We start from the raw sequence: 23,653 nt of genomic DNA, 5'->3' as shown, positions 1-23,653 counted from the left end.
GAAACAGAAGAACTATTCAACCTATCAGATAAAGAACTCAGAATCATCATGATAAACAAACAAAATGAATTGATACAAACCATCCAGGAGATGAAGGAAACAAATGAAAGAAATGAAAAAAAAATTAACCTTCATCAACCCTTGGCTTATCACAGAGCACAGCTCACAATGGAAAGTCAAGATAATAGCTTGGGCTTTTTTTTCTCCTTCATTTATCAGCTTTCAGAATAATGAATATATTTCAACTTACTGGAAGTTCTAAATACTCAAATTTCGTCACTAGGTTTCCCTTCAAGCTGATCCCTGTGAACTTTGACTTGATCACAATACAAGGATACTCCAGGCCCATCTTCCCAAGTCCTCCTGGCTCTTTGGGGGTTAGATGCTTATTATACATGAAAACATTTAATTTCAGCTTCGGGGTCCTGAAGGCCATCTTGAGCAAGCTAACCTGGCACTTCTCTGAGGCACAATCCTGGGCGGGGGGATTTCTTGCCATTAGACACAAATTGTTTTACTTTTCTTCTTCTATTTTTGCCCAATGGAAGTAACTTCAAGATTTTTACAGATAGTCCTCCATGATCTTCCCCGTCAGAGAACTGCCAATTCAAAGTGCTTTCAACAGACTCTTTGCCTATATAAACAGAAGTGGCTACTGGCAAGGAAATCTTTTTCTTTCTACAGAAAAGGGCTCACATTACGCATACTCAAATGACTCTTCATTTAAAAGCAGATTCCACAACAGCACAGAGCTGACTTTGAACACTCATGTGATGCCCATATATCCATCTTGTACTCTATTTAAAAAAAAAAAAAAAAAAAAAAAAAACAAAACAAGGATTTATTTTATTTATTTCTGCATGTAAGAGCTGAGGTCTAGGCCAGAGGTGCAGGGGCTGAAAGGATTCACCAGAGACAGAACGGGGAGCAGAACAGGCTGATTGAATGAAACACACTGCTGAGGGGAGCAGCAAGTTAGACAGGAGAGATCTGCCATGCTGTGTGGGTCATCTCCCTGGCTGGGGATCGAACTCTTGCTTCAGTGGCTGCAGATAGCTTCACAGAGCTGAGTCTTAACCCGTGTGCCAAGGAGGCCCCTATTATGTCCTCTCTTAAAGAGGACACCCGGAGTTTAATTCAACCCTACCCAATATATGTTCATTCTGTGCCAGGCACTGAGCCAGGCACTCTGAGCTATCAGTGGGGCTCACAGGAACACAGGCTTCGGGTCAGACAACCTGCACTCCTACCTGCACTGGGTCCCTCCTCTCTTGGTGACCTTGTGTAGTTACTTCCTGTCTCTGAGTTGCCCACCTTGAAAGCGTTGGGAGGAAGAGACCATGAGCTGCCCTGGGGGGAAGTGGCCCTTCCTGTCGAGGCAGATCACAATTCCAGGCCACTAGGGGGGTTTCTGTTTTAATTTTGCACTGTCCCTGTGCACCTGCACTGGCCCACAGGGCCCAGATTTATCTGCAACAGATAAAGCACTTCCAACCAAAAGCAACCTTGAGTCTTTGGGGGCCCAATTGATTCATTCATCACAAAGCCAAGAATTAGAGAGGGAAGTGCTTGGTCTCTGGTCTCCCAACACTCATCCCACATGCATTTATTTCCTTGTTTGTGTTTTACTCAACAAGTTATCGCTTCCAGAGCTACTGCAGAAGAGTCTGGACCTAAGAAGCTGCCAAAGCCGAGTCCTAAGGCCTGAGCAGCACGGCTCGTCTCCAGCCAGGCCCAGGCAGCACAGCTTGGCTCCAGTCAGGCACCAGCTTGATTTCCCTGAGGACTGTCCCTCCTTAAATGGACATGATCCCAGTAACCAGCTAGTTACTGGGCTGAGAGAGGACCCAATAATATCACGTATGTGAATATGTAACCAGAACACTGGCATTCAGGCCAACGGTCACCACCGATTGCCAATAACATAGAGACAGGCATCGAATCTTTACGGGTGCTTAATCAGACAGCCACAGCCTGGAAGACAGGGTGGGGGTGAAGGGAAGTGATAACACCCCTGTGGGTCAGCTCCCTGCTCAGGGGTCAAACTCGTGCTGCAGTGGCTGCAGACAGCTTCATAGTGCTGTGCTTTAACCTGTTGCGCCACCAAGGAGGGCCTGGGGAAAATATTTAAATGCCTGAGTGAGATGCTGATATTTAGTATTTTATTAGAATACTGAATTCAAAGGGTTAGAAAGAGAATGGAATGAAGCGAGAGGAAGAGGGTGAGTTTGTAAGCTGATGATAGATTGGTCATGCCCGCAGCTTTTGCAAGGTCCACAGGACGCCCGCAAGGATGAGGGCCGAGTGCAGCGCTGAGGGGCCAAGGGCCACTGGCGGTGGGGCCAGGGGTGGGGGCAGCAAGTCCACCTCCAGCTGCTGGTCTCTTTGTTCTCCTGTCTCCCTTGGTCAGCCTTGCTCCTGGGCAATCCCAGGCTCTTTGACTTGTGTTCACCGGCTCTCCAGGAAGCAGGGCTTCTGGGACCCCACCAGTGTGGGTGCAGGCCGAGGGCCCCCTCATTTTCACACGGCACCCAATCTGCAAGGTGCTTGGTTTGTGTGGGGACAGGAGGCCGGGCCAAGCACAGCTTGGATTCTGGAAATAGAATCCTGAATGAGATGGATGGTGGAGCCTTCGTGGAGCCTAAACGTTGCCATGGTAATGTCCTGTTGGCACTGGTCTCACCTAGACAAGACAGTCTCCAGATCCCCTGCCAGCCTCATCCCACTCCTGGCTCAGTTAGCAGCTTCCCTGTGCCTCAGCTTGTCTGCAGAACACAGGCTCACTCCCCCACCTGCCTCAGACCCCCCCCACACACCCCCAGCTCAGGTCATGGGGAGGTTCAGCTAATGTTATAGGGAGCCCTCAAATAGCAGGAGCAAGAGAAGGAAGGTTGCCTGTCACCCACTGAATGCACAGCCCCGACTCGGTGTTCGGGAGAGTGAAGGAATGAGTCATTCATCTTCAACAAGACCTCGTCAGCTCTATTACAAAATTACTTCTCTGATTTGGATCCCTGACTCCTGCTCCAGACGTTACCTTTCACCAGGTGTGGCATTTCACCTTCTTGCGGCTCCGAGTCTCCTACGTTCAGGTGAACGTAGCGGTCAGCGTGCCCCTCGGTGGGATAGCAACAACAACCAGGGATACTTCCCGCCTAGTCTGATGCTCTGTTCTGCCCGTCCTCTTTCCAGACACATTTTTGAAACCCGCTCTGTGACCTCCGGGGCTTGCTCTGGTGCCCGGTCAGGAGGCGACATCCATGGCCTGACTTTCGGCCTCTCTGGACCTTGTCTTGGTTTCATCTCCTGTGCTCTGTTCCACCTCAGGCCAAAGGAAGCTGAAAGAGATGTAACATCCGTGTACTCCCAGATTCCTCGTACTCTGTACCAGAAAGGCAATTTCCTCTAAGTGGCCCCTATTAAAAGATTTATTTATTTATGCATACAGAACTGGGGTACAGGCCAGAGGTGCAGGGGCAGTGAGAGGAGTCACCAGAGACAGAGTGGGGAGCAGAACAGGCAGGTCGAGGAAGCACACTGCTGAGGGGAGCAGCGGGCGGGTCAGGAGCAGGCGGGTCAGGAGTGGTCTGCTGCGCCATGTGGGTTAGCTCCGGGGTGGGGATGGAGCTCACACTGAAGCAGCTGCTGTTAGCTTGCAGCTGTTAGCTTGCAGTGCTGCGTCCTAATCCGTTGTGCCACCAGGGAGGGTCCTAAGTGGCCCCTTTTCAACAACCGTTAAGACTGTGGTGAAGAGGTGTTCAATCAAGCACCCTGAGCAGTCAGGTCAGCATCTCTGTCCGGGTCACACTCCTGCTCAGCCCTGATTGCAGCCATGCCCTCTAGTGCGGCACGTAGCATCTCTGCCCGGGTAGGGCCCACCCAGCCTCAGGTCTCTCCTCCACATCGTACACATCTCCCGGCCTCTGCATCCCTCAAGCTGCAATTAAACTCCCTCCTTTCCATGACGCCCTCCTGATGCTTCTAGTTATCTCTTCTTCCTCTAAATCACAATCCTTTCGCTGCATTTCTTACGTTACTATTTGCACCATGTCTTAGTCGGGTGGATAAAATGCAAGTATCTATTTTGTGTCCTGAAAGAATCTGACATTTGGAGATTGTTGAATGAATGCAAAAAGGGGGCGGGGGAGGAAGGAAATGCAATGGATGTCACATCAGGGACGCCCCCGCAGGGGACACGGCAGAGTCATCCACCACAAGAGCGTGTGTCAGAGCAAGAAGAGGAAATGCTGAGTCTTGCTTGATCTGGACAGGGAAGCGGGTCCTTGGCCTGAGGGCAGCTGGCGACTTGGCTACCAAGGTCTCAAGATAGTTCTGAAAACACCCCCCAAAAGTGCAGGTTTCAGGCTGTGTTCAGAGGCAGTGAGGACTAGCTGAGCGTAGCCACTCCCTCTACCCAAAGCATCAACCTCTAGCTCACCCTCCTCCATCTTCTCTCCCTAACTTCCCGCACCCTCCACCTCTCTCTTTTGCACACACATGTTTATTTAAAACCTGATCTCAGAAGAGTAAAAGAATATGGGGTGAAATTCTGAAGGGTAACCATTAGAGAAATCAGCCGTCATCAGTCAGTATTGTCCTGAATGGATGGACCTCAGGGTGACTACGCCCAGTGAAATCGGTCAAAAAGAGAAAGGCAAATCATTCTTCTATGGAATATAATAACCAGAAACCATCCACAGACAAAATATGACAGGAATAATCTTGAACTCAGTGAAAGAAACTAATTGTTTTTACAGGGGGTTGGAGGATGCCGAGGGAGGCAGATGGGGTGTGGGGTTCAGAGGGTTGCACCAGGGATGAGTAGTAAAACATGTGCGCTTATGGAAGAACAAAAATATAACTCCCCAAAGAAACTACTTTTTAAAATAGTAGTGCCCTGAGAAGTTTGATGTGCCCTTTTCCAAATGAGTAAAGAAAAGAAGATTTTGGGTAAACATGTTTTGGAATTTGTCCAACTTGAGTGTGTCCTGCCCCGTATCACACTTCATGGAATTCTTCACACACACCTGCCGCCTCCCCGCCCCCCAGGCTTGTTTGCTGATTGAAGCAAGAAAATCGGCTTTCACTGGAGCCTTTCTTCAACAAAAACTCCTTTACAAGGCCCGTGCCTGGCACTGCATGTGAGTAAGGAACTGAAGTTTACGAGTCTGTGCTTGTGCAGCAGAGGGCCCAGTGGCCTGACGGGACGACCACTAGCAGTGGGGCAGTACCCGGACTCGTGTGGGACACAAGGAGGAACCTCATTCCCGGGAGTGAAGGCCTGCGGGTGTGGGATTTGTGATGAGGAATGGGTTACCAGGGCTGAAAAAGCCTACTCAGAGGGGAGGCGGCATGGAGGATGGCATCAAGTGTCTTACAAGCCTTAAGGGGATCCCACGGGACCTGTGACCCTAATTTGGGCATGTATCAACTTTGTTCCCCTTTTATCTTTCAGCCATAGTTACCCAAGACAAGGTTCCAGGCAGTTCAAAGAGATGCCCAAATTAGCCTCATGCTGACAACGTTTTAAATTGTAGCTTTTAAGTATTCACATCGAGAAGGCCCAGGGATACGTCAGGACTTGCTGCCATCTCACGAGTCAGGGGTGTGTGTGTGTGTGTGTGTGTGTGTGTGTGTGTGTGTGTGATCTCACGAGTCAGGGGAGTGTGTGTGTGTGTGGGTGTGGGTGTGTGTGTGTGTGTGTGTGTGGTGTCTACCCCACGAGAATGAGCACAGGCTGTGAGGCCAGGCCTCTCCCTACACGGCCGCTGGTGGGACCTAATCTACTACACATGTGAGCCTCATACTTCACAGACCGAAAGGGCCCCCTTCACTGGGTGGTGATCAGCAACAGGGGCAGAAGTTCCTAAAACCGGCCAGAGGTTTTTTAACATGCCTGCAAATCTGAGCTGTTACCTTGCAGGCCTCTACCCCAAAAACTCACCCTCCAGCCTTCTATTCCTCCCTGTAAACTGAATTCTCACGGGCCACAAATCCCTCAGCTCTGGAAAGCCTCACTTTTCCATCCACCCCACCCTCCACCCACACAGCTGAGGTCACTGGCCCGGCCTCTTTTGCAACTTTCCCAAGTCTGTGCAGGAGAGGGAGAGGAGGAAAACTCAGAAGGAAGTGGCTTGGTGTCAACACACTCCTTTTTGCTCCCAAAGCCGTTTTCCTCTGGCCTGGTTGAGACTGTTGCTCCCAGAGGACAACCTCCCCCGCCCCCCAGACTGAGAGAGGACCCCCGCCCACCTCAGGGACACCAAGTGCTGAACAGCCACACGGTAAGTGCCTGGACGTTTTTCTCGGTCCTTCTGTCTGTCCCAGAAGCGCCCAGAAGTATCTGAGGTTTTCAAGAAGGAGGGGAAGCAAGGGATGAGAGTTAGAATCTGGCAGCGGCTGGGCCCAGGTCCAGCCCAAGACCCCCACCTCAGAGAAACTCCAGGGGTCTGGCATCAAGCCAAGCAGAGAACACTTCCCCAGCCAGCCCAGGGAGCTGGGGCCCGGCGTGGGCTCTGCACTAGGCGGCAAGCTCACAGCACCAGGGCTGCTATCAGCCGGAGGGAGCCAGCTAGGGCCCCGAGGCCTGCCGGCGCCCTGCCAGAGTGCCTTTACCACAAGGACCCGACGCCTTCCGAGATGGAACGCGGTGGGCCAGAGGAGATTCATCAAGGAAGGGGAAATCCCTGGAGCAGGAAAATGCCCTTCTGGACCTAAATTATAAATCTCTTCCAATACAGCCATCAACTCTAGGCAGCCAATGAGCAGAGTCGCCAAACGGGCTCTGGTCTCAGCTCGCCATTACTTAACGTGGCTGGTGCTGGAATCCTAGGGCCGTGGTGGCATTTCGGGAACTGCAAAGTGCCGTAAAGTTGCTCAGCATTATGTGTTAATAAAAATAACTTCTCTGGGCTCATGGGTCAATCCCAGACCTCCAAGTCCTGTGGAAGTAGTAATGTGCCTGCCTCCTCACACCTACACGGTGCTGCTGCCGTGTGGTCATGAGCAACATCCTCATGGACAGATGAGCCGACAGACAGATCGTGGGTGGGTGCGGTGAGGGGATGACTTTATTAAAACTCAATAGTCCCAACCCGGGTCAGGCTCTTGGGAGGGACACAGTGAGGTGTGAGGCGCTGTCCTACGTGGGGACACAGAGCTAGTCCCCTCATAGGACTTACACCGCGAGGGTGCTGTGTCTTCTGTGTGTGCCCTGCATGAAGGAGCAGGTCTGGACCTGCTAAGATTTAGATGGGTGAGGCCGTTGTGAGCCTCCCCGGGGGCAATAAAGCTGTGCGCTCCCTGGTTAGCGTCTTTTCAGAATCAAATTTTACTGCCCAAATTATAAATCCTGTTCGTGGAGTGTTTAAATATGTCGTTTTCTAAGGTGTGGGAGTAGGAAGGGGAGACACTGAAAAGAAGCCAAGAGAGGCTGAGTGATGGGCTGGGGGGACTGGGAGCTTTGGGGGGTGTCGCCTGCCTTGCACAAGGTCTCCCTGTCCTCCCACCTCATCTGCAGAAACCACACCTCACCCAACACAAATGAGGCAGAAAACTGTGCCTGCGTTCTGGTCCGGGCCAGTGGGGTGGGAGAGAAGGGGTCTGACAGGGAGAACAGGGCAGGTCCCAGCGTTCTTATAAGCTCAGTCCCAAGTCCCGAGAGACTAAAGAACCGGGGTTGGGGGTAGACATCAACTCAGTCTTTCTTATGGGTGGGGCTGGGGGGACGGGTGGGACTGAGCTACAGGACAGTTTTGGCAGGTGGGCAGGGCCAGGGCTCTGGGCTCACAGATGCTGTCAGGAGAGAGCGGGAAGGGGCCAGTGAAGCAGTGGACAGCAGCTGGCTGGAGTCTGCTGTGCATGGACCCAGCTGGCTGAATGCAAGCCTGGCATCACAGTCTGCTTTTCATTGTTACTTAACAGTGGAGGGTGGTGACTTAGCCTGGACTGTTGGCAGAGGTCTTGGCCTGAAGCATCTGAGTCAACTGAGAGGCAGAGGGAGGCTTTAGAGGCAGCCATTCTCCAAGCCCAGCCAAGAACAGAGCAGGGAGGACAGGATGAGGGACTTCAGCACCCGGGGGTGGGGGGGGGAGACAGCCAGTGTTCAGGCTATCCAGTGTCTGGGCGTGTCCAGCCATGCTCCTGGCCCTGGTGACAGCCTGGCCATGCCATCACGCCTTGTCATCCTGATTAAGGACCAGCTACTTTAAATAGCAGCCCCAGCAGATTTCTACCCAAAGGGTCTGGTGGTGGCAGCTTTGAGGGCACATCTAGGGGAGGGGATCAGGGTGGTGATTTGGGTGAGGGGATTTGGGTGTCAAGATTGGGGAGAGCTAAAAAGATATGGAGAAAAAAACAGGCCCTCCCTGGTGGCGCAGCGGTTAAATCACAGCACCAAGAAGCTAACACCACTTCAGCATGATCCCCACCTGCCCCGGAGGTGACCCACATGGTGTGGCAGACCTCTCCTGACCCCCTGTTGCTCCCCTCAGCAGTGTACTTCGTCAGTCGGCCTGTTCTGCTCCCCACTCTGTCTCTGGTGAATCCTCTCACTGCCCCTGCACCTCTCCTGTACCCCAGTTCTGTATGAATAAATAAATCTTTAAAAAAAAAAAAAATATGGAGAAAAAAGACTCAAATAAAGGATTATATCTCAGAGGGACTGACAGGTACCTAAGGAACTGAGCATGTTTTGTGTGACCCCTTGAGAAATCTACTCCTGGGGGCAGGAGCAGAAGCCTCATCTCTTCCTGTCCATCCTTGAATGTGCTAGGGACAACTCAGCACTGGAGAGGTGGGTTCTGGGTTCTTCACCCAGCGTGCTGGGGTAGCTTGAAATCAACCACGGTGGGGGTATTTCCGCCATGGAAGTGGCAAGCCTGAGCATCAGGTCCCAGCCCACTTCACCCCTAGGAGGTGACCATTTATCGGAGTCTTCCCCAATTTGGGGCGCTTGCTGTGCCCCAAAAAAAGTTGCCGTCAGAAAAAGACACAGGCAAGAACGGTGTACACTTGGTCCCAAGGGAACAGGCTGGTGAAGGCTGAGCAACTCAGCCAAGGTCATGAATGTACAGAGGGGGGCTGAGAACCCCAACTGCCAACTTCATGATCAGTTAGTGGTACCAGACAGCAGGCTGTCCTGCCCTAGACACGAGAGTCACGAGAGCCTGGAGAGAGATTGGTCTTGTCAGGAACTCACCCTCAGAAGACCTTTGGGGTGCCATCCACACACACGCTCTTTTTAAAGAAATGTCAAGTCTTTCATATTTTATTATAATAACCCCTTAGGAGTGTGTAACAAATGTTAATGCGAGATCCATATAAAGTAAAGCAATAGCTCAGCCTCATTCCTGTGTCTCCCCAATCTCCTGTGCTCTGATTAACACAGGAGTGTGTTAATCATTCCTGTGCTCTGACCACAGCTAAGTGTGTATTTGTGGGACAGGCCTAGATGTTGTGATGTGAGGCGTTCGGCCAGATGCGTGGGCTGGTGTTCATTTTTATACAGCTGGGGTCATACTATCGAAAGTGTTCAGGGTTGTTCTTTTTCTTTTTTTTTTTTTAATTTATTTATTTGTATATACAGAACTGGGGTACAAGCCAGAGACTCAGGGGCAGTGAGAGACTTCACCAGAGACAGAGTGGGGAGCAGAACAGGCAGATCAACGCAGTACACTGCTGAGGGGAGCAGCGGGCGGGTCAGGAGAGGTCTGCCACGCCATGTGGTCTCCTCCGGGGCAGGCGGGAATCGAACTCATGCGGAAGTGGCTTTAGCTTCTCAGTGCAGTGCTTCAACCCGCTGCGCCACCAGGGAGGGCCTGGGTTGTTCTTTTTCTTTACTTAGATATTTTATCTTTCTACTCTATTCCTACCCCCCTTTTGAAGCTACCAGCTATCCAGCGTAGGCGTGGGTCCTGATTAGTGTGCAGTCCCTGGTTTTGTTGATGCGCGTGAAGTCACAACACTCCTTGCTAAGGGGTGGATTCCTAGAGTTAGAAGCTGGACTCCTTGCGTATTGTGTTTTGATATCATCAGTTTTCCTCCTTAAAAGACAGTACCAGGGCCTCCCTGGTGGTGCAAGGGATTAGTCTCATCACTATGAAGCTCGCCCTAGCCACTGCAGCATGAGCTTGATCCCTGGTCAGGGAGGTGACCCACAGGGCGCAGCAGACCTCACCTGTCTTGCGCTGTTCCTCTCATTAGTGTATATCAGAAGATTTGCCTGTTCTGCTCCCTACTCTGTCTCTGATGAACCCAGTTACCCCCTGCACCTCTGGCCTATACCTGGGTCTTATATGCCTAAATAAATAAAAATAAACCTTTTGGGGGGGAAAGACTGTGCGAATTCACCACCAATAGCCACTTATGTTTTCCCAACACACTTGTTGACACTAAATATTATCATCAGTCTTTAATTTTTACCACTCTGAAGGGCAAAAGGGCTTTTAAATTTTGTATGCCCTTAGTAATGAATAAAGTTGAGGGTCCCTTCAAAGCTTATGTTTAATCACTTATGAAACCTCTACTGGTAACAGATTCGTCATCTCCCTTTGATGTTGTGTCTCATTCTCTGTCGCATTCCAGTGCCTGTTGCCCCCTGCTAAAAAGTGCACTTCCTACCCCCCAACCCACACCCTGTGTCCCCTTCTCACTGACCCCTGTGCTGCTGCCCGTGTCAACCCTATCCCTTCCAGAGCTGAGCCCCTCTGAAAGGTGCAGATGTGGGGGTGAGGGCATCATTCCATCCTCCCGGGAGAGTGTCGACCCTGGAGCCAGGCCGAGCTGCAAAGCCCAGCCCAAAATCTAGGCCCTACCGCTTACCAGGCCATGTCTTCAGAGGGGTACTATTATATTGAACGTCTCTAAACATCTGTTTCTTCAGTGGTAAAATGGAGATTATAATATTATCAATCCCACGGGCTATTTTTGGATGCTATTAAGTCATAGCACAGCTAACATTCCTTGAGTCCTTAACTTGTGCCTGTAAATGTATGATAATCACGTACGCCGTGCCCTGAGTGCATTACAGTAATGTTTTCATTTGTCTAAGCTCACAACGTATACATACTGCTTATCACATTTTTGCAAAGCCCTCAGTACAGTGCCAGGCAGATGTGAGCGCCTCGTGCGAAGTCACACACACATATCACATGCTCCTCTTGTTGCGGCCTGACCAGGCCTGACCTCTCAGCCAGTCCTCACACACCAGCCCCAGCTCGCACGCCCTGTCACCCTCCCAATCTCCCCACTGCACCGCTTACATGTCAGCGCCTTTCCCTTGAGCCCCTCCCACGCCACTGGGGTCCCACGGACCCACCAGCCCTGGGCCTGGTGCACCAGATCCTGGGCACCAGATGTTCTGGGATCAAACCCAAGAGCTAGCAGCAACTCAGGATTTCAATTCAAACACAGCTTTGTCCACTGAACAGCCTGGGTGTGACCTCGGGTGAGTCACGCGTGACTTGGTTCTCTGAGCCTCCGTGATACTCATCTTGTAAGGCTTTTGAGGGCTCCCTGAGCTCTTCCCAGAATGCAGAGACTCAGGCAGGTGCTGAGCCAAAGCTAGTTCCTCAGCTGCTCCTGCTACCTCCCTCTGTCCTGCCTCCCTTTTGAAGGCCCCGTGCCAAACTTGGAAGCTCAGTCAGTGTGTTGTAAGAGCGCCTCTGGCAAGAGCTTGATGTTGCCTCCAGTCTCCTTCCAGAGAAGTCACTGGCACTGAGAGGTCCAGTGAGTCACTGGACCTTGGCTGGTTTCTTTGGTGGGCAGTGACACCCACCACAGAATGCCAATTGTGCCAACAGGGTGAACTCCCTTCCTGTACATGTCTCCACACAACATGTTTCTCATTGGTGGGTTCCTTGGTCTGATAGGGACCAGCCACCTTAGTCTTGCTTCCTCAGCTCCATAATCCTCACTTCCCACTTCCCTGCAGCAAACCTTCCACCTTTGATGGTTTCACTCCCTCCCTTTGGAGTATCATGTCCCCCTCGTCCCCCACCCCAGCACAGGTCACATTTGTTAATGCCCACTGGACTGCCAGCCCCCTGACTTCCTGGAGCACTTCCTCTGTTCCTTTGGGGTGCTTTCTGTCCGGTGGAACGTCTCAGTCCCTGGAGTGTATCTCCCCCGGTGACTCCCTTGGGTAGGTTCCCAGTAGCTCAATCTCTGTGCTCCTCCCAGCGTCTGGTCCAGGGACTTGCATGCAGACACGCAAGCATTTGGGGAATGAACGCCTCGGCTGTCGAGAAGACCTGGTGACTGCCATGCCAACGCAGCCCTCCTGAATTACAGAAGGGCAAGAGGCACCAACTCCAGCTCCCAGATCCGAGAAGAAATTCCATAGGGTTCCTTAGTTCCTGGAGAGGATGCTAGACCTCCAGGCAGTGTTCTGGTTTAATTGTGCACACACACGCACACCTGCAGTGGCTTCGGGGCCTGGGGAGTGACAGCAGCAGCTGCTAAGGTGCTTTCAACCAGAAGGGACCTTGAGTGTTTGGGATACACTTGTCTGTTCATTGCAAAGCCAAGACTCTGAGCAGGGATGGAACTGGCCCCTGGTCACACAGCAAAGTGAGGACTAGACCCATGGCTGCAGGAAATCCAATTTAGAACCTTTTCAAGTTCTGGGGGATACTCGAGCTGGTCCTCTTTGTTCACCCTGGTTGAGTCAGATCAAGGTTTAGTGCAAGGACAGAAGAGCCAGGAGCTGAGAATAGTGCGATGCGTGTGTGCCTGTAGGGGCAGATGCAAGGAATCAGGTGAGCACAGCGCCCTGGGAGTTTTACTTCATCTTTTTAAGTAAGTAAAGACTGAAATTGAAATCGAAAAAAAGAAATAGGTAACACACACATCACACACACCTATTTGTATTTTTCTCTGGTAGAAATAATACATGTCATTAAAAATAGAAGCACAGAAATATCAAGTCAGATCATTTCCTCCCTCCCACCCAGACTTAAGCACTTAAATTGTTGATTTCTTTTTTTTTCTAAGCCTTTCTCTGTGGAAGAAGGAACTCATTTTGACATCTGGGTGGGAGAGTTTAGCATCTGGGTATTCCTGAGATCCTGTGGCCTGAGCACCCCACATTCTGATACGCTCAAAAAATCCATTTTAACGACTGCTTAGTAGTTCACTACTTAAATAAATCCTTCTTTGTTGCCGGATATTTGCAAATAATGCTGTGAAGAACATTCTTTGCCCACATTTCAGATTATTCTCTGAGGGTGAATTCCTGGAAGTGGAAGGCAGGAACATTTTTTCTTATTGTCAATACTTGCTGCCAAGTCGCTTTCAAGAAACATATGGCAATTGCACCCCCACCAGCTGCATTCGAGAGGCATCTTTTGTTTCTGCCCTTCAGCATCACCTCGGGTCAGGGGTGTGGGGAGTTCCTTTCTACTCAGAGCCTCTCAGAGGCTCCTACAATAGCGCCTTGTCCTGCCCTGTGTCTTTCTGCACTGCCCTCGTGTCTGGCTCCAGGCTCAACCATCTGCCAGGCCCCTGTTCAGGGCCATGAGCCCTTGTGGGCCTGCTGGCTGCCTCCAGGACCAAGGGTGGACAGAGCCTCTGTCCTGTGAGGTCACCCCGCTCCCGCCTTGGGGAAGCCACAGGGAAAATGAGGAAGAGGGTATGTAAGCATTGCTGAGTCAGCCTCCTCCTTCAAGAAAGAACCCCCAGTTCTGGGCAGTGATGTGGGCTTAGAAAGGTGAAGCTGAGGCCTGCCTTACTAACCACAGCCAGGGGGGCCCTGGCCAGCATGTGGCTGATTCTCATTTCCCTGCAGGCTTTGTCACTTTATGAATCCCCGGAAGAAGGTTGACCTGAAGCTCATCATCATTGGCGCCCTGGGGTAAGGCAGTGCAGTTTTGGGGGGGAGAATAGGGGGTGCTTCCTCCCCAGGCAGAGAGGCTTCCCGAGGTATGCTGGCCTCTGTGGGGCCTTTCTGACTGACTCGTGGTGGCGCGCCAAGAAGGACATTCCACCCCAGGGAGGGGGGCTCAGTAGAAAGAAAGAGGCTAAAGTCAGACCCTCTGACCCTGGTGGGGCTGCTGTGATGGCCTCAGCCCAGAGTGACCACTCCAGCAACACGGCTATGCCTGCTCCTGCCCGGGACACTCAGCTCTCTCCGAGGCCTTAGGTTCCCTTTGACTCCTTCTTCTTAAAGTCATTCTCTAGTCTCTTGCTACTCAAACTGTGGTCCTTGGACCACAAAGTTCAGAAATTCAGAATCTCGGGAAGAGAAAATAGTGAGAGGAGCCTGGTGTTCATACACATGTGTTAACACATGTCTGGGCATCTTTGTCAGCGTCGGAAAGACCTCCCTGCTGCACCAGTATGTGTACAAGACGTTTTATGAGGACTACCAGACCACACTGGGGGCCAGCATCCTCTCCAAAATTATCATTTTGGATGACACGACTTTGAAGTTACAGGTGAGCGCCCTTCTGTTCCCTTTTCATCACGCACACACTCTCATACACTTTCACACACACACACACTCTCTCACACACCACACACTCTCACACACTCCCACAATACACATACACTTGTTCTCACACACACATACACACCACACTCACACACACTCTCTCACACACACATTCTCACACACTCCACACACTCTCACACACGCTCACACACATACACACTCTCACACACTACACACACTCACATACTGCACACACTCACAATGCTCTCACACACATACACACACTCACACACACTCTCACACACCTGAAGTCAATGATGAAGTGCTCCTATTTCAGCCTAGATTTAAGCCTTGTTTGCCACTTCCACAGCAGCGAGCGCCAGGAGCTGGAGTACTCTAGAACTGAGGTCAGGCACTGTCCATGCAAGGGCCAGAAAGTCAGGCACCTGCTTTTATAAATAAACGCTCGTTGGACTCACCACACCCATTTGTTGACTTATAGTCTGTAACTTCTTTCATTCACCAGAGTTGAGTCACTGCCACAGACAATACGGTTTGAGAAGACTAAAATAGTCCTCATCTGACCCTTACAGAAAAAGAATTGCTGATTCTTGATCTAGAAGGAAGAGCTTTAAGAGTTTGGAGACCTCACTCCTACTCTGGAATTCCCTGAAAAACTTGGAAGATGGACTCTGACAAATCGTTCCCAGGGTCCAAATTTCCAAATCAGTCAGACAAGAATAAAAATGGCTGCCCTGGGGACCCAGGGGGAGTGAGAGCACAGGCGTGAGGTGCTCACGGGACGGGAAATGGCTGTGGCAGGAGGGCTGTGGTTTTCGTGGGAGGATCGGGGAGCCATGTGGGAGAACCTCAAGTGCCTGCCAGGGCTGTCTGCTCCCTCCCTGGGGGAGGCTCTGGGGGTGGGGTGACACCCCGAGCCACCCCCCATGGCCCCTTGGGCCGCTCTTCCTCTCCAGATCTGGGACACAGGCGGACAGGAGCGCTTCCGTTCCATGGTGTCCACGTTCTACAAAGGCTCTGACGGCTGCATCCTGGTGTTTGATGTCACCGACTCCGAGTCCTTTGAAGCCCTGGATACCTGGCGGGGTGATGTTCTGGCCAAAACCATTCCCATGGAGCAGTCCTACCCCATGGTCGTGCTGGGGAACAAGATTGATGTAGCCGACCGGCAGGTACCGTTCGTTCACTCACTCATTCATTCGTTAGCTAAGCACCTACTATGTGCCAGGCCCTGTGTTAGAGCTCACGCATGTAGAGCTGAATCAGACCATCTTTACCTTAAGAACTTCACAGTGCGAGTGTTTGGCAGGTGAGGGGTACCTGGCAGGATGAGAAGTGCAGCTGCTGCCTGGAAGGAGTGGGGGGCACCCAGTTCAAGCCCTGGGGATGAGCCACAGAGAGAAAAAGAATAAAGATCTGAAAGAAGCAGGGAAGTTCCAGAAAAGCTTGAACTGGGGTCTGTGGAGAGAAGGGTGTGGAAATGCACCCCCCACACACAGTGGAGAAGCTAATGGGGGCACAGTGACGCCGGGTAAACAGGGGTCTGGTCAAGTCAGGGAGATGAGAGAGGATCAAGACAATAGAAGATGGCGGTGGTGGGTTTGGAGGGAGGTGACAGAGAAGGAAACAGAAGATGGAGAAGTGGGAGGGGGGAGAAGAGAGACCAGAGACGTAGAGAAGAGCCACTGGGCGTGGGAACAAGGGAAGGGGACTGGACTCAGACCAGGGTCATAAAGCAGGGAGGTGAGGCTTGGAAGTCCCTGCCGCGAACGTCCTCACTGAGGCACAGAAGGAGCAGGGGGTCGTGCCAGTGATCGGTTGGGTGGAGGACCCAGGCACCTGCTTTCTGGTGGGGGCTCACAGCCAGGAGTTGAAGGGCCGCTGAGGAAGCGCCCTCCCAGGCTCCAGTTCCCACTCCTGCTGTCTTCGGGCTGATTCCAGCCCCCTCATCTGCGCAATGGAGACCAGACCAGGGTGTCAGGAGGCTTTGGGGGATCTAAGGAAAGGAGGCCTGGGAAGCACATGGCAGGCATAGCCAAAGGGAGCGATGGTTCTCATTACCCTCAGGCATGGACTCAGGAGATACAGGAACTTTTCCCACTTAATAAAAAAGGAAATAAATATTTGAAACTACATTGCTAGATTTGGGGTGAGGAAGAAATCCTGGAAAGGGGTGGAGGTAGTGACTGCACAAATAAATGTACTGAACACCACAAAACTGTATACTTCAATAGAGTTAAAATGGTCAATTTTATGTTCCTGTACCTTTATTACAATAAAAAAAAATAGATATCATCAGGATGACCTTAGAGAAATCGCTGAATTTGATTTTTTTTAAGTCCCTCCTCCTTCTTTAGCTGGTTCTAATGTCACAAAATTTCATTTGTTAGAAACAGCAGCTCTGCCTGGAGGCTGAGCTCGCTGGGAAGGGGATGCTTTGCCCTGTGCCCTGTCCGATCATTTCTGAGTTGCTGTTGATTCATAATGTTGAGATTCTGAAAAGATTTCTTGCTATTTTTGTAGTGATTTAAGATGTATTTGACATACTAATTCTAACACATACAGTTGATCATTTTCCATGTAGATGAAGTGGAAAAGCATCATCGATAAAATTGCGCCAACTGAATTAATCTTGTTCAACATTTGGTTTCTCGTAAGCCAGCAACATTATAACAGGAAGTAAAATGTTAATAGTCCATCCTCAGCCAAAAGCAGAGTTAATGGGGAAGGCTTTCCAAAATGTCCAGCCCCACGTATCCAAGAAGCAGAGTCTACGGGCAGAGTCTAAGTAACTGCTATTTTTATATTAAAGACAAGGCCATGTTTTAAATCGTGAAATTACAGCTAGAATTGGAGGAGAAGGAACAGACCGTGCCTGGCTTCCCTCCCGGCCGGCTTTCTGAGGGGCAGCGGGACACACCAGCAGGATGAAAACAGGAGGTTAATTTTTAACACATCTCAACCGATATTTAATCATTCCCTATGCAGTCGCCCCTGGTTTTCCATGGTGTCTCTGCCTGTGGCTTCTGTGACCCACAGATCAACCACAGTCTGTGCACCAAGATATTTGGAGAACGGCCACATGTGAATTATTTGTGCGAGTGTATTTCTATGCTGGCTCTAGTCCATATTAGCTGTTATTAATCTCTTCCTTGCCTGACTGACACACCTGTCAGAGGTGTGTGTGTATGAGGTGGTGTATAAGGCTATCATAGGTGTGGATGTATGTGTATGTTCTTTTCTTGGCCTCAGGGACCCACGGGGGTCAGGGAATGTGTACCCTGGACTAGGGAGCAGAGCTGTACACCAGACCGAGGGCAAGTGTGGGAAAATGAGGTAGAACCTCTGTTATAACCAGCCTCAGAGGGCCGGTGGCTGCCCGAGGGAGAGCAGGTTGGTGCCATGAGCTAACAAGAAACCAGCTCCTTCGCTGGTTCCCATCTCCACCTAGTCTTTGGTAGGGCACCTCGTGGTTCCAGGCCATGCTGGCCATCCAGAGAGCAGGGGTGAGCCCTGAGCGCCCGGGCCCTGAGCCTCTCCTGTGACCAGGGAAACAAGGACCAAAGAGACGTGGGACAGGATGTTTCTCCAATTCCAATAAAATCACATTCCAGAATGCAGGAATGAAGGAGACGGCAGGACTGGGGCAATGTCTGGGCTCCCTGTGGTGGGACTGTGTTTGGGGAGAGGAACAACATGGGCCTTTCTCGGTGAAGAAAACAAAAACACTTTGGCCCCTGAAATAAATGGAAGTACTGGTTGTAAAGTATCAGGCACAGTCAATGTTCAACCTAGTTCCTTCTCTCTCCCCAAATTAGACATTAAACTCAGAGGTGCCAGCTGTCTCTGGAAGTAAGCTAAGGGATACCAGAGCATTTTCCAGTCTAACCCTGACTGTGACCCACCTTTACCTTTCGTTCACGCTGTGCAGAGTGGCTGTGAGCTGCAGGGGCTGGGCCTGAGCTCCCAGGGCCTTGAGCCTCACGAGAGACAGGGAAGAAGCCCTGTTCTGATGCCGCGCCCTGCAGGGCAGCTCAGCTGTGTGTGGGGACCCTGGGCTATGCAGCACCCAAGCAATGCCTTTCTCAGCTGTGTGTTCTGAGGCAAGTGGCTGAACCTCTCTGAACCTCAGTGTTCTTATGTGTAAAGTGGAGTCAGTAAGGCCCAGCTCATGGAATTAGGATTAACGAGCTAGTCCATGAAAGATGTCTGCAAAGCATTAGGAGTTTACCTAGGCCTCCAATGTGCCTGCCAGGTCTGGCTTCCTTTGAAAGGAGGGAAGGAGCCAATGGCAAGAAGATGCACCTAGTGTCGGCCTTAGGAGGCAGACATGAGCAGCTTCTGCTAAGCCTGTGTTCAAGTCTGCTCAGCCCTGTCCACACAGCACAATTTTTTATTCTCCAGCCCTACATTTCTTTGTCTGTAAAATGGTGCTAACAGTAGCTGCCCAGTGGATCTCTGTTAAGAAATAACATGTGTAGCATTATGGACATATCGAAGGTTCTGGAAAGTGGGTTGGTGCTGGAGGTGGGGGCAATATCATGCAGTAATGGTGGTGGGGGTGGTGGAGATGGGGGGAGAGGAGATGGGGGTGGCGGAATGGCAGGGATGTGATATGGTGATGACAGTGGGGGGTGACTACAGTGGGGAGGGGTGGGGTGATGATACAGGAACAGTAATCATTTATCTCCCTCATCCAGGTGCCCCAAAAGGTAGCCCAAGGCTGGTGTAAAGAGAAAGATATCCCCTACTTTGAAGTCAGTGCCAAGAATGACATCAACGTGGTTCAAGCCTTCGAGATGCTGGCCAGCCAGGCCCTGTCAAGGGTAAGTGGCTGCACTGTGGCGCTGGGCTGCCTGAGGCTGGGAGGCTTGGGAACTTCCAGAAAAGAATGGACTGGGCACAGACAGAGGCATGAAGAGGAGAGGGTGCTTAATTAATCAATAGGTGAGACCAAAATCCAGCCCTGGAGCCACAGGACGCAGAGGGACGGGGCAACCTCAGAGAAGGTGGTCCCGGCACTCCGCTGATTGCCATTTGTGGAGTTTCTGGAAAACACAGCCCCGTCCCTCACCCCAGAGGTTCCCACTTAGGAAGGGCTTGAGCAGAGAGAAGCTTGTGCATCTCTGTGAGTGGGAGGGGACCCCTGTGGTAGCAAGTCTCTGCCTGTGGAGAGGCTACTGTCCTGCACAGGAAAGGGGGACAGATGGGGACAGGACCCCTGCTGTGGCCTCTCAGCCGGCCTGTGGGACCTGCAGGGGCCCTTGTTCTGGTGAGAGGCTGCAGCTCAGGTGCAAATGGGTCCCACAGGGGGGCAAGGGCCCCAGAGGAGGGGCCCATGTCCACACCGTAATGGGGTGGGGGGAAATGGGGCAGAGAAAGAGGGGGGAGGCCGCCCGAAATTGCAGCAGGTTTCAACACCACTGTGATGTGGGGCTGGAAGCGCAGAGAAGGGGCCTGGGAGGCAAGCAGGGGAGGGAAGCAGCTCGTGACCCCGCTGCACGCTCAGTTCAGGGGAGCCTCAAGGAAGAGGGGAGAAGGGAATGGTGCAGTCGATTTGCATTGTGGGAATAAATGAGCAGACAAGGGTGGGAGACTAGAGGCCTCCACCCCACCCCGTCGCCCACCCCGTCGCCGGAGGTGACAGTGCCAGGCCCACGCAGCACCTGGTGGGCCGCACCTGCAGAGAAGCCCTAGGCCCTGCCTGGCTATGTCTGGACAGAACAGTCTGCAGCAACTCAGCTGTGCTTCCTCCAGCCTCCAGCCTCCAGCCCTCGCGGCCTTTTGGGAAGGAGAAGCCAGGGAGTCCCTCTCGGTGCAGGTCAGCAGGCTGGCTCTGTCCCGCTACAGCCCCACCCCCTCGCCCCTCCAGGCTGCGGTGCTGGGACCACGTGCTGGTGGGCGACACCCCCCCAGCACACACGACTGTCACCAAGGCTGCCACAGGGAGGCTTCGTCAGCCCACAGTGGCGTCTGCACATGGTCTGTCCTTCCGAGAAGGACTGTCCTTTCCTCCTGAAGTCACGTCCTTCTTGCTGCGTCACTTGAAGAGTGGGGAGCTAGTCGTAGGCAGTAGCTTGTCTGCTGCTCTGTTTTAAGACTCTGGCTTGGCGAATAGGGGGTCCGTGGCCCCACAGCATGCTGAGGGGGCCCAGGGAGTCTGGCGGGCACACAAGTGGTATCTGCAGACATACTGGGTGTGGAGGCTGCCGGGGGCTTTCTTGTGACTTCTCTGCTCTCGGTTTCCTTTTCTACACAATGGAAGTAATTCTGCCCCAGAGACACGTCTTGAATGGTCAAGCTGGGGCTGGCCACGTGGGCCTTGGAGGCCCCAAGACCAGCCAGCGGGGTACGGTGTTCACAGTAGGCGTCGGGGGTGGGGTGGACACCACAGTGAGGTAGGGCCACAGGGCGTGGGTTGGGCCCCTTTGGGGGTTCCAGCCAGGGCCCGGGGGGGGGGTTGGGGGTTGCCGGGGCGGGGCAGTTTTTGGCCAGAGGACTGGGGTGTAGGTGGGTATTGGGGTTCAGAGTTTGCAGGTGGGCATGGCGGGGGTGAGCACAGAACGGGGCGGGGTCCAGGCATGAATCCATGGAACTTGGATTGGAACCAGCTTGAGCTCTGTCTGAGGAAAGGAAACGTGACGTGGCAGGGAGCAGGGGTCGAGGGAGCCCAGGGAGCCAGGGCAGCAGTGCCAGGTCACAAAGACCTGTGTGCCTCGATCAAAGCCGCAGGCGTCTGGTTTTCCAGACCTCGCTGCTGGACCCTGGGCACACGGCCTCCTGGACACCCCGCGGCGCCTCTGCACTCTCAGGCAGAAAATTGAAGGAGGAGCATTTTGTCATTAAAACAAACATTCTAGGGCATGGAGTGAAAAATTTACATTGACTTTTAGGTGAAAATGGGGCTTCCAAATCTGGATCAAACAAGAGTTTTCAAAGATGTTTCTCAGAAGGGCATCTCCCTCCTTCCCAGGGAGGTCATGGGCTGATTTTATGGACATTCCCAGTCAGGGCCACCAGCTGCAGGCTCTGGAGAGCCTGGCAGAATAAAGAGATGTGGCCCTCCTGCCTGTAGAACCATTTCCTGAGGCAGGACTCCCGAACCAAGAGTGTGGGGGGGGAGGGGTGTGGCACGGGATAAGGGGAGAGGCCTGTCAGACTGAGGAGTGCCTTGTTCTGGTCAGAGGCACCAACAGGCCCGGCAGAGTCACAGAGTGGACTTTAGGGAGGCCCCTGGTGGTGAGAGTACTGACTAGGCTTCTCCAGGTGCCCTTGGGGGTGAGGGGACCCAGGAAGGTGGGCTGTGGAGGCATCTTTGGGGTGAGGGTTCCAGCAGATAGGAGGCATGTGTCGCCATCACCTCACTTGTCTCCTCGAGAGAACCTAAAGTTTGGGCCCTCCTTGAAGGACAGGAGACTTGAACCCTGACCCAGGCCCCTGGCTGCTCAGGCTCCTGGAAGCGGCTGGAGGAGGACATGAGGGAGGGGGTGAGGGACAGCAGGTGCGGTAACTGGTGGCTTCCCCCTCTGAGCCTCAGGTTCCCAACATCACCATGGCGAGAAAGAATGCCATGAAGAAGCAGGAGCTGCTCTTTGCCTCCTGGGATGTGAATGCCACCTTCTCTTTTCCTCCCGCAGTATCGCAGCATCTTGGAGAATTACCTCACAGACTCCATCAAGCTCTCCCCGGAAGACCAGCCCCAGAGCAGATGCTGCTAGATGTCTGGACTCCCAGAGATACCACCCCATCACCCCCACCCCCTGCCCATGCTCTGCCCGGGTGCCCCGTTCTGCAGCCAGAGCCTCGATCCCCTTGTATTGGCTGGACCCCGAGACCAAGGCCAGCCCTGCCTCAGGCTGAAAGAAGCAAGGTCGCCCCTGGGCCCTGGGGCCAGAAGACGTCAGGGCGCCACAGCCTGTCCTGGCCCTGGAAGGGTCCCAAGTCCCACTCTGGCTTGACACGCACCCTCCCCACAGACTTCCGCTCCCAAACACACATCTCTGCAGAGACGCCCCTGTGTCTCCTGCTAGTGGGCATCCTTGCCGCTCAGCACACCCCACTGAGCAACGCCCAGGCATGGATGCATTTCAGCCCCCCTGCTGCTGGCAGGCTAGGGTCAGGTCTGATACCCTGCGGGCCTGTCTCAACCCCTGGCTGCCCTGTCTGGTCCTGGGATCCCCCTCATCCCCTCTCCCAGACCCCCTCATGCTGAGGAAAAAGCCACCGGAGAACTGCCCACCCTCCCGCGGGGAACTCTGGCGATGCCTGGAACTCTGGGAGACTCTGCTGTCCAGTGGGAGTGTGGGGCTGAAGGCCCGGAAGCTCTTCCTCAGCCTCAGTTGCTTTGTTGATCTGAAAATATTTATTCCTTCAACCAGCATTTTTGAGTGTCCACTATATGCGTCTCTGAGGTCCAGAGACAAGCAGGTCCTGGCCCCCTGGCCCCGACATCTGGAGGGGCAGACACAGCACTTGCACATATAAGACAAGGGCTTAAGCAAAGGGAAACAGGGCAATGGGGTGGAGGGGGGCAGGGATCCGGTGGACACTGCCTCCGACCTCATGGTCCTGGGGGGCTCCTCTGAGGAGATCTGACCTGAGGCTGGGAATGAGAAAGGCTGCCACCTGAGAGCTGGACGAGCGCAGCCCAGGGCAGGGAACAGCGAGGGCTGAGGCCCTAAGGGAGAACAAGCGTGCTGTGTTCCAGGAACACAGAAAGGACTTTACCTGAGAACACAAAGCAGCTGTCCCAGGTACAAGCAGAGGGATCCGCCCCCGACGGCTCCCTGCACCTCTGATGGATGGCCACCAGGGGGCAGCAATGCGCCTCCCCTGCCAGGCTGAGCAGAACCCTGGAAAGTGCCGCATTTTCCTCCTCTGCATTGATGCCCAGAGCTAGTTGGGGGCCCTACTAGCGGCCAGGCTTTGAGTTATGCGGAGCTGGAGGATGCCAGCTTCTTTAGCCTAGCAAGCAAAAGATGAAACTGCAGCATCAACAATTCAGGCAAGAACTTTGCTTCTGAGAAAAACAGAATGAGGCATCTTCAAGCTTATGGGTTCTCTGTCTCTGCCCAGTAGCCGTTTTCTACTCTACCCAACCACGACACACAGCATGGTAGTGTCCATCCTGCAGGCGGTGACCAGCGAGCTCTCTGGGCCTCTGGTGGTCCCATCGGCACCCACCACAAAAGTCTCTTGGAG

General features: G+C 52.8%; 1 protein-coding gene across 1 annotated transcript; it reads left to right on the top strand.

Annotated features, from left to right (window-relative positions):
- The first annotated feature begins 6,120 nt into the window (after positions 1-6,120).
- RAB7B (RAB7B, member RAS oncogene family) lies at positions 6,121-23,441 on the top strand. The gene is made up of 6 exons (XM_004685561.2): positions 6,121-6,284; positions 13,787-13,852; positions 14,309-14,435; positions 15,409-15,624; positions 19,153-19,278; positions 22,090-23,441. The coding sequence occupies exons 2-6, from the start codon at positions 13,800-13,802 to the stop codon at positions 22,168-22,170; spliced, it is 603 nt and encodes a 200-aa protein (XP_004685618.1). The 5' UTR covers positions 6,121-6,284; positions 13,787-13,799; the 3' UTR covers positions 22,171-23,441.
- Positions 23,442-23,653: the final 212 nt, after the last annotated feature.

Source organism: Condylura cristata, unplaced genomic scaffold, assembly GCF_000260355.1.
Source record: "Condylura cristata isolate star-nosed mole 26May11 unplaced genomic scaffold, ConCri1.0 scaffold00018, whole genome shotgun sequence".
In the NCBI taxonomy this organism is placed as follows: domain Eukaryota; kingdom Metazoa; phylum Chordata; class Mammalia; order Eulipotyphla; family Talpidae; genus Condylura; species Condylura cristata.
The sequence above is the reverse complement of the archived record's forward strand: the minus strand, read 5'-3'. Positions and strand labels throughout refer to the sequence as shown.

What these genes read in the sequence shown, in the direction of transcription:
- RAB7B (XM_004685561.2), top strand. Translation starts at nt 13,800, where the DNA reads ATGAATCCCCGGAAGAAGGTTGACCTGAAGCTCATCATCATTGGCGCC. An exon ending in TTGATGTAGCCGACCGGCAG is followed by an intron (nt 15,625 to 19,152) that starts GTACCGTTCGTT and finishes TCCCTCATCCAG; the next exon opens with GTGCCCCAAAAGGTAGCCCA. An exon ending in CCAGCCAGGCCCTGTCAAGG is followed by an intron (nt 19,279 to 22,089) that starts GTAAGTGGCTGC and finishes TTCCTCCCGCAG; the next exon opens with TATCGCAGCATCTTGGAGAA.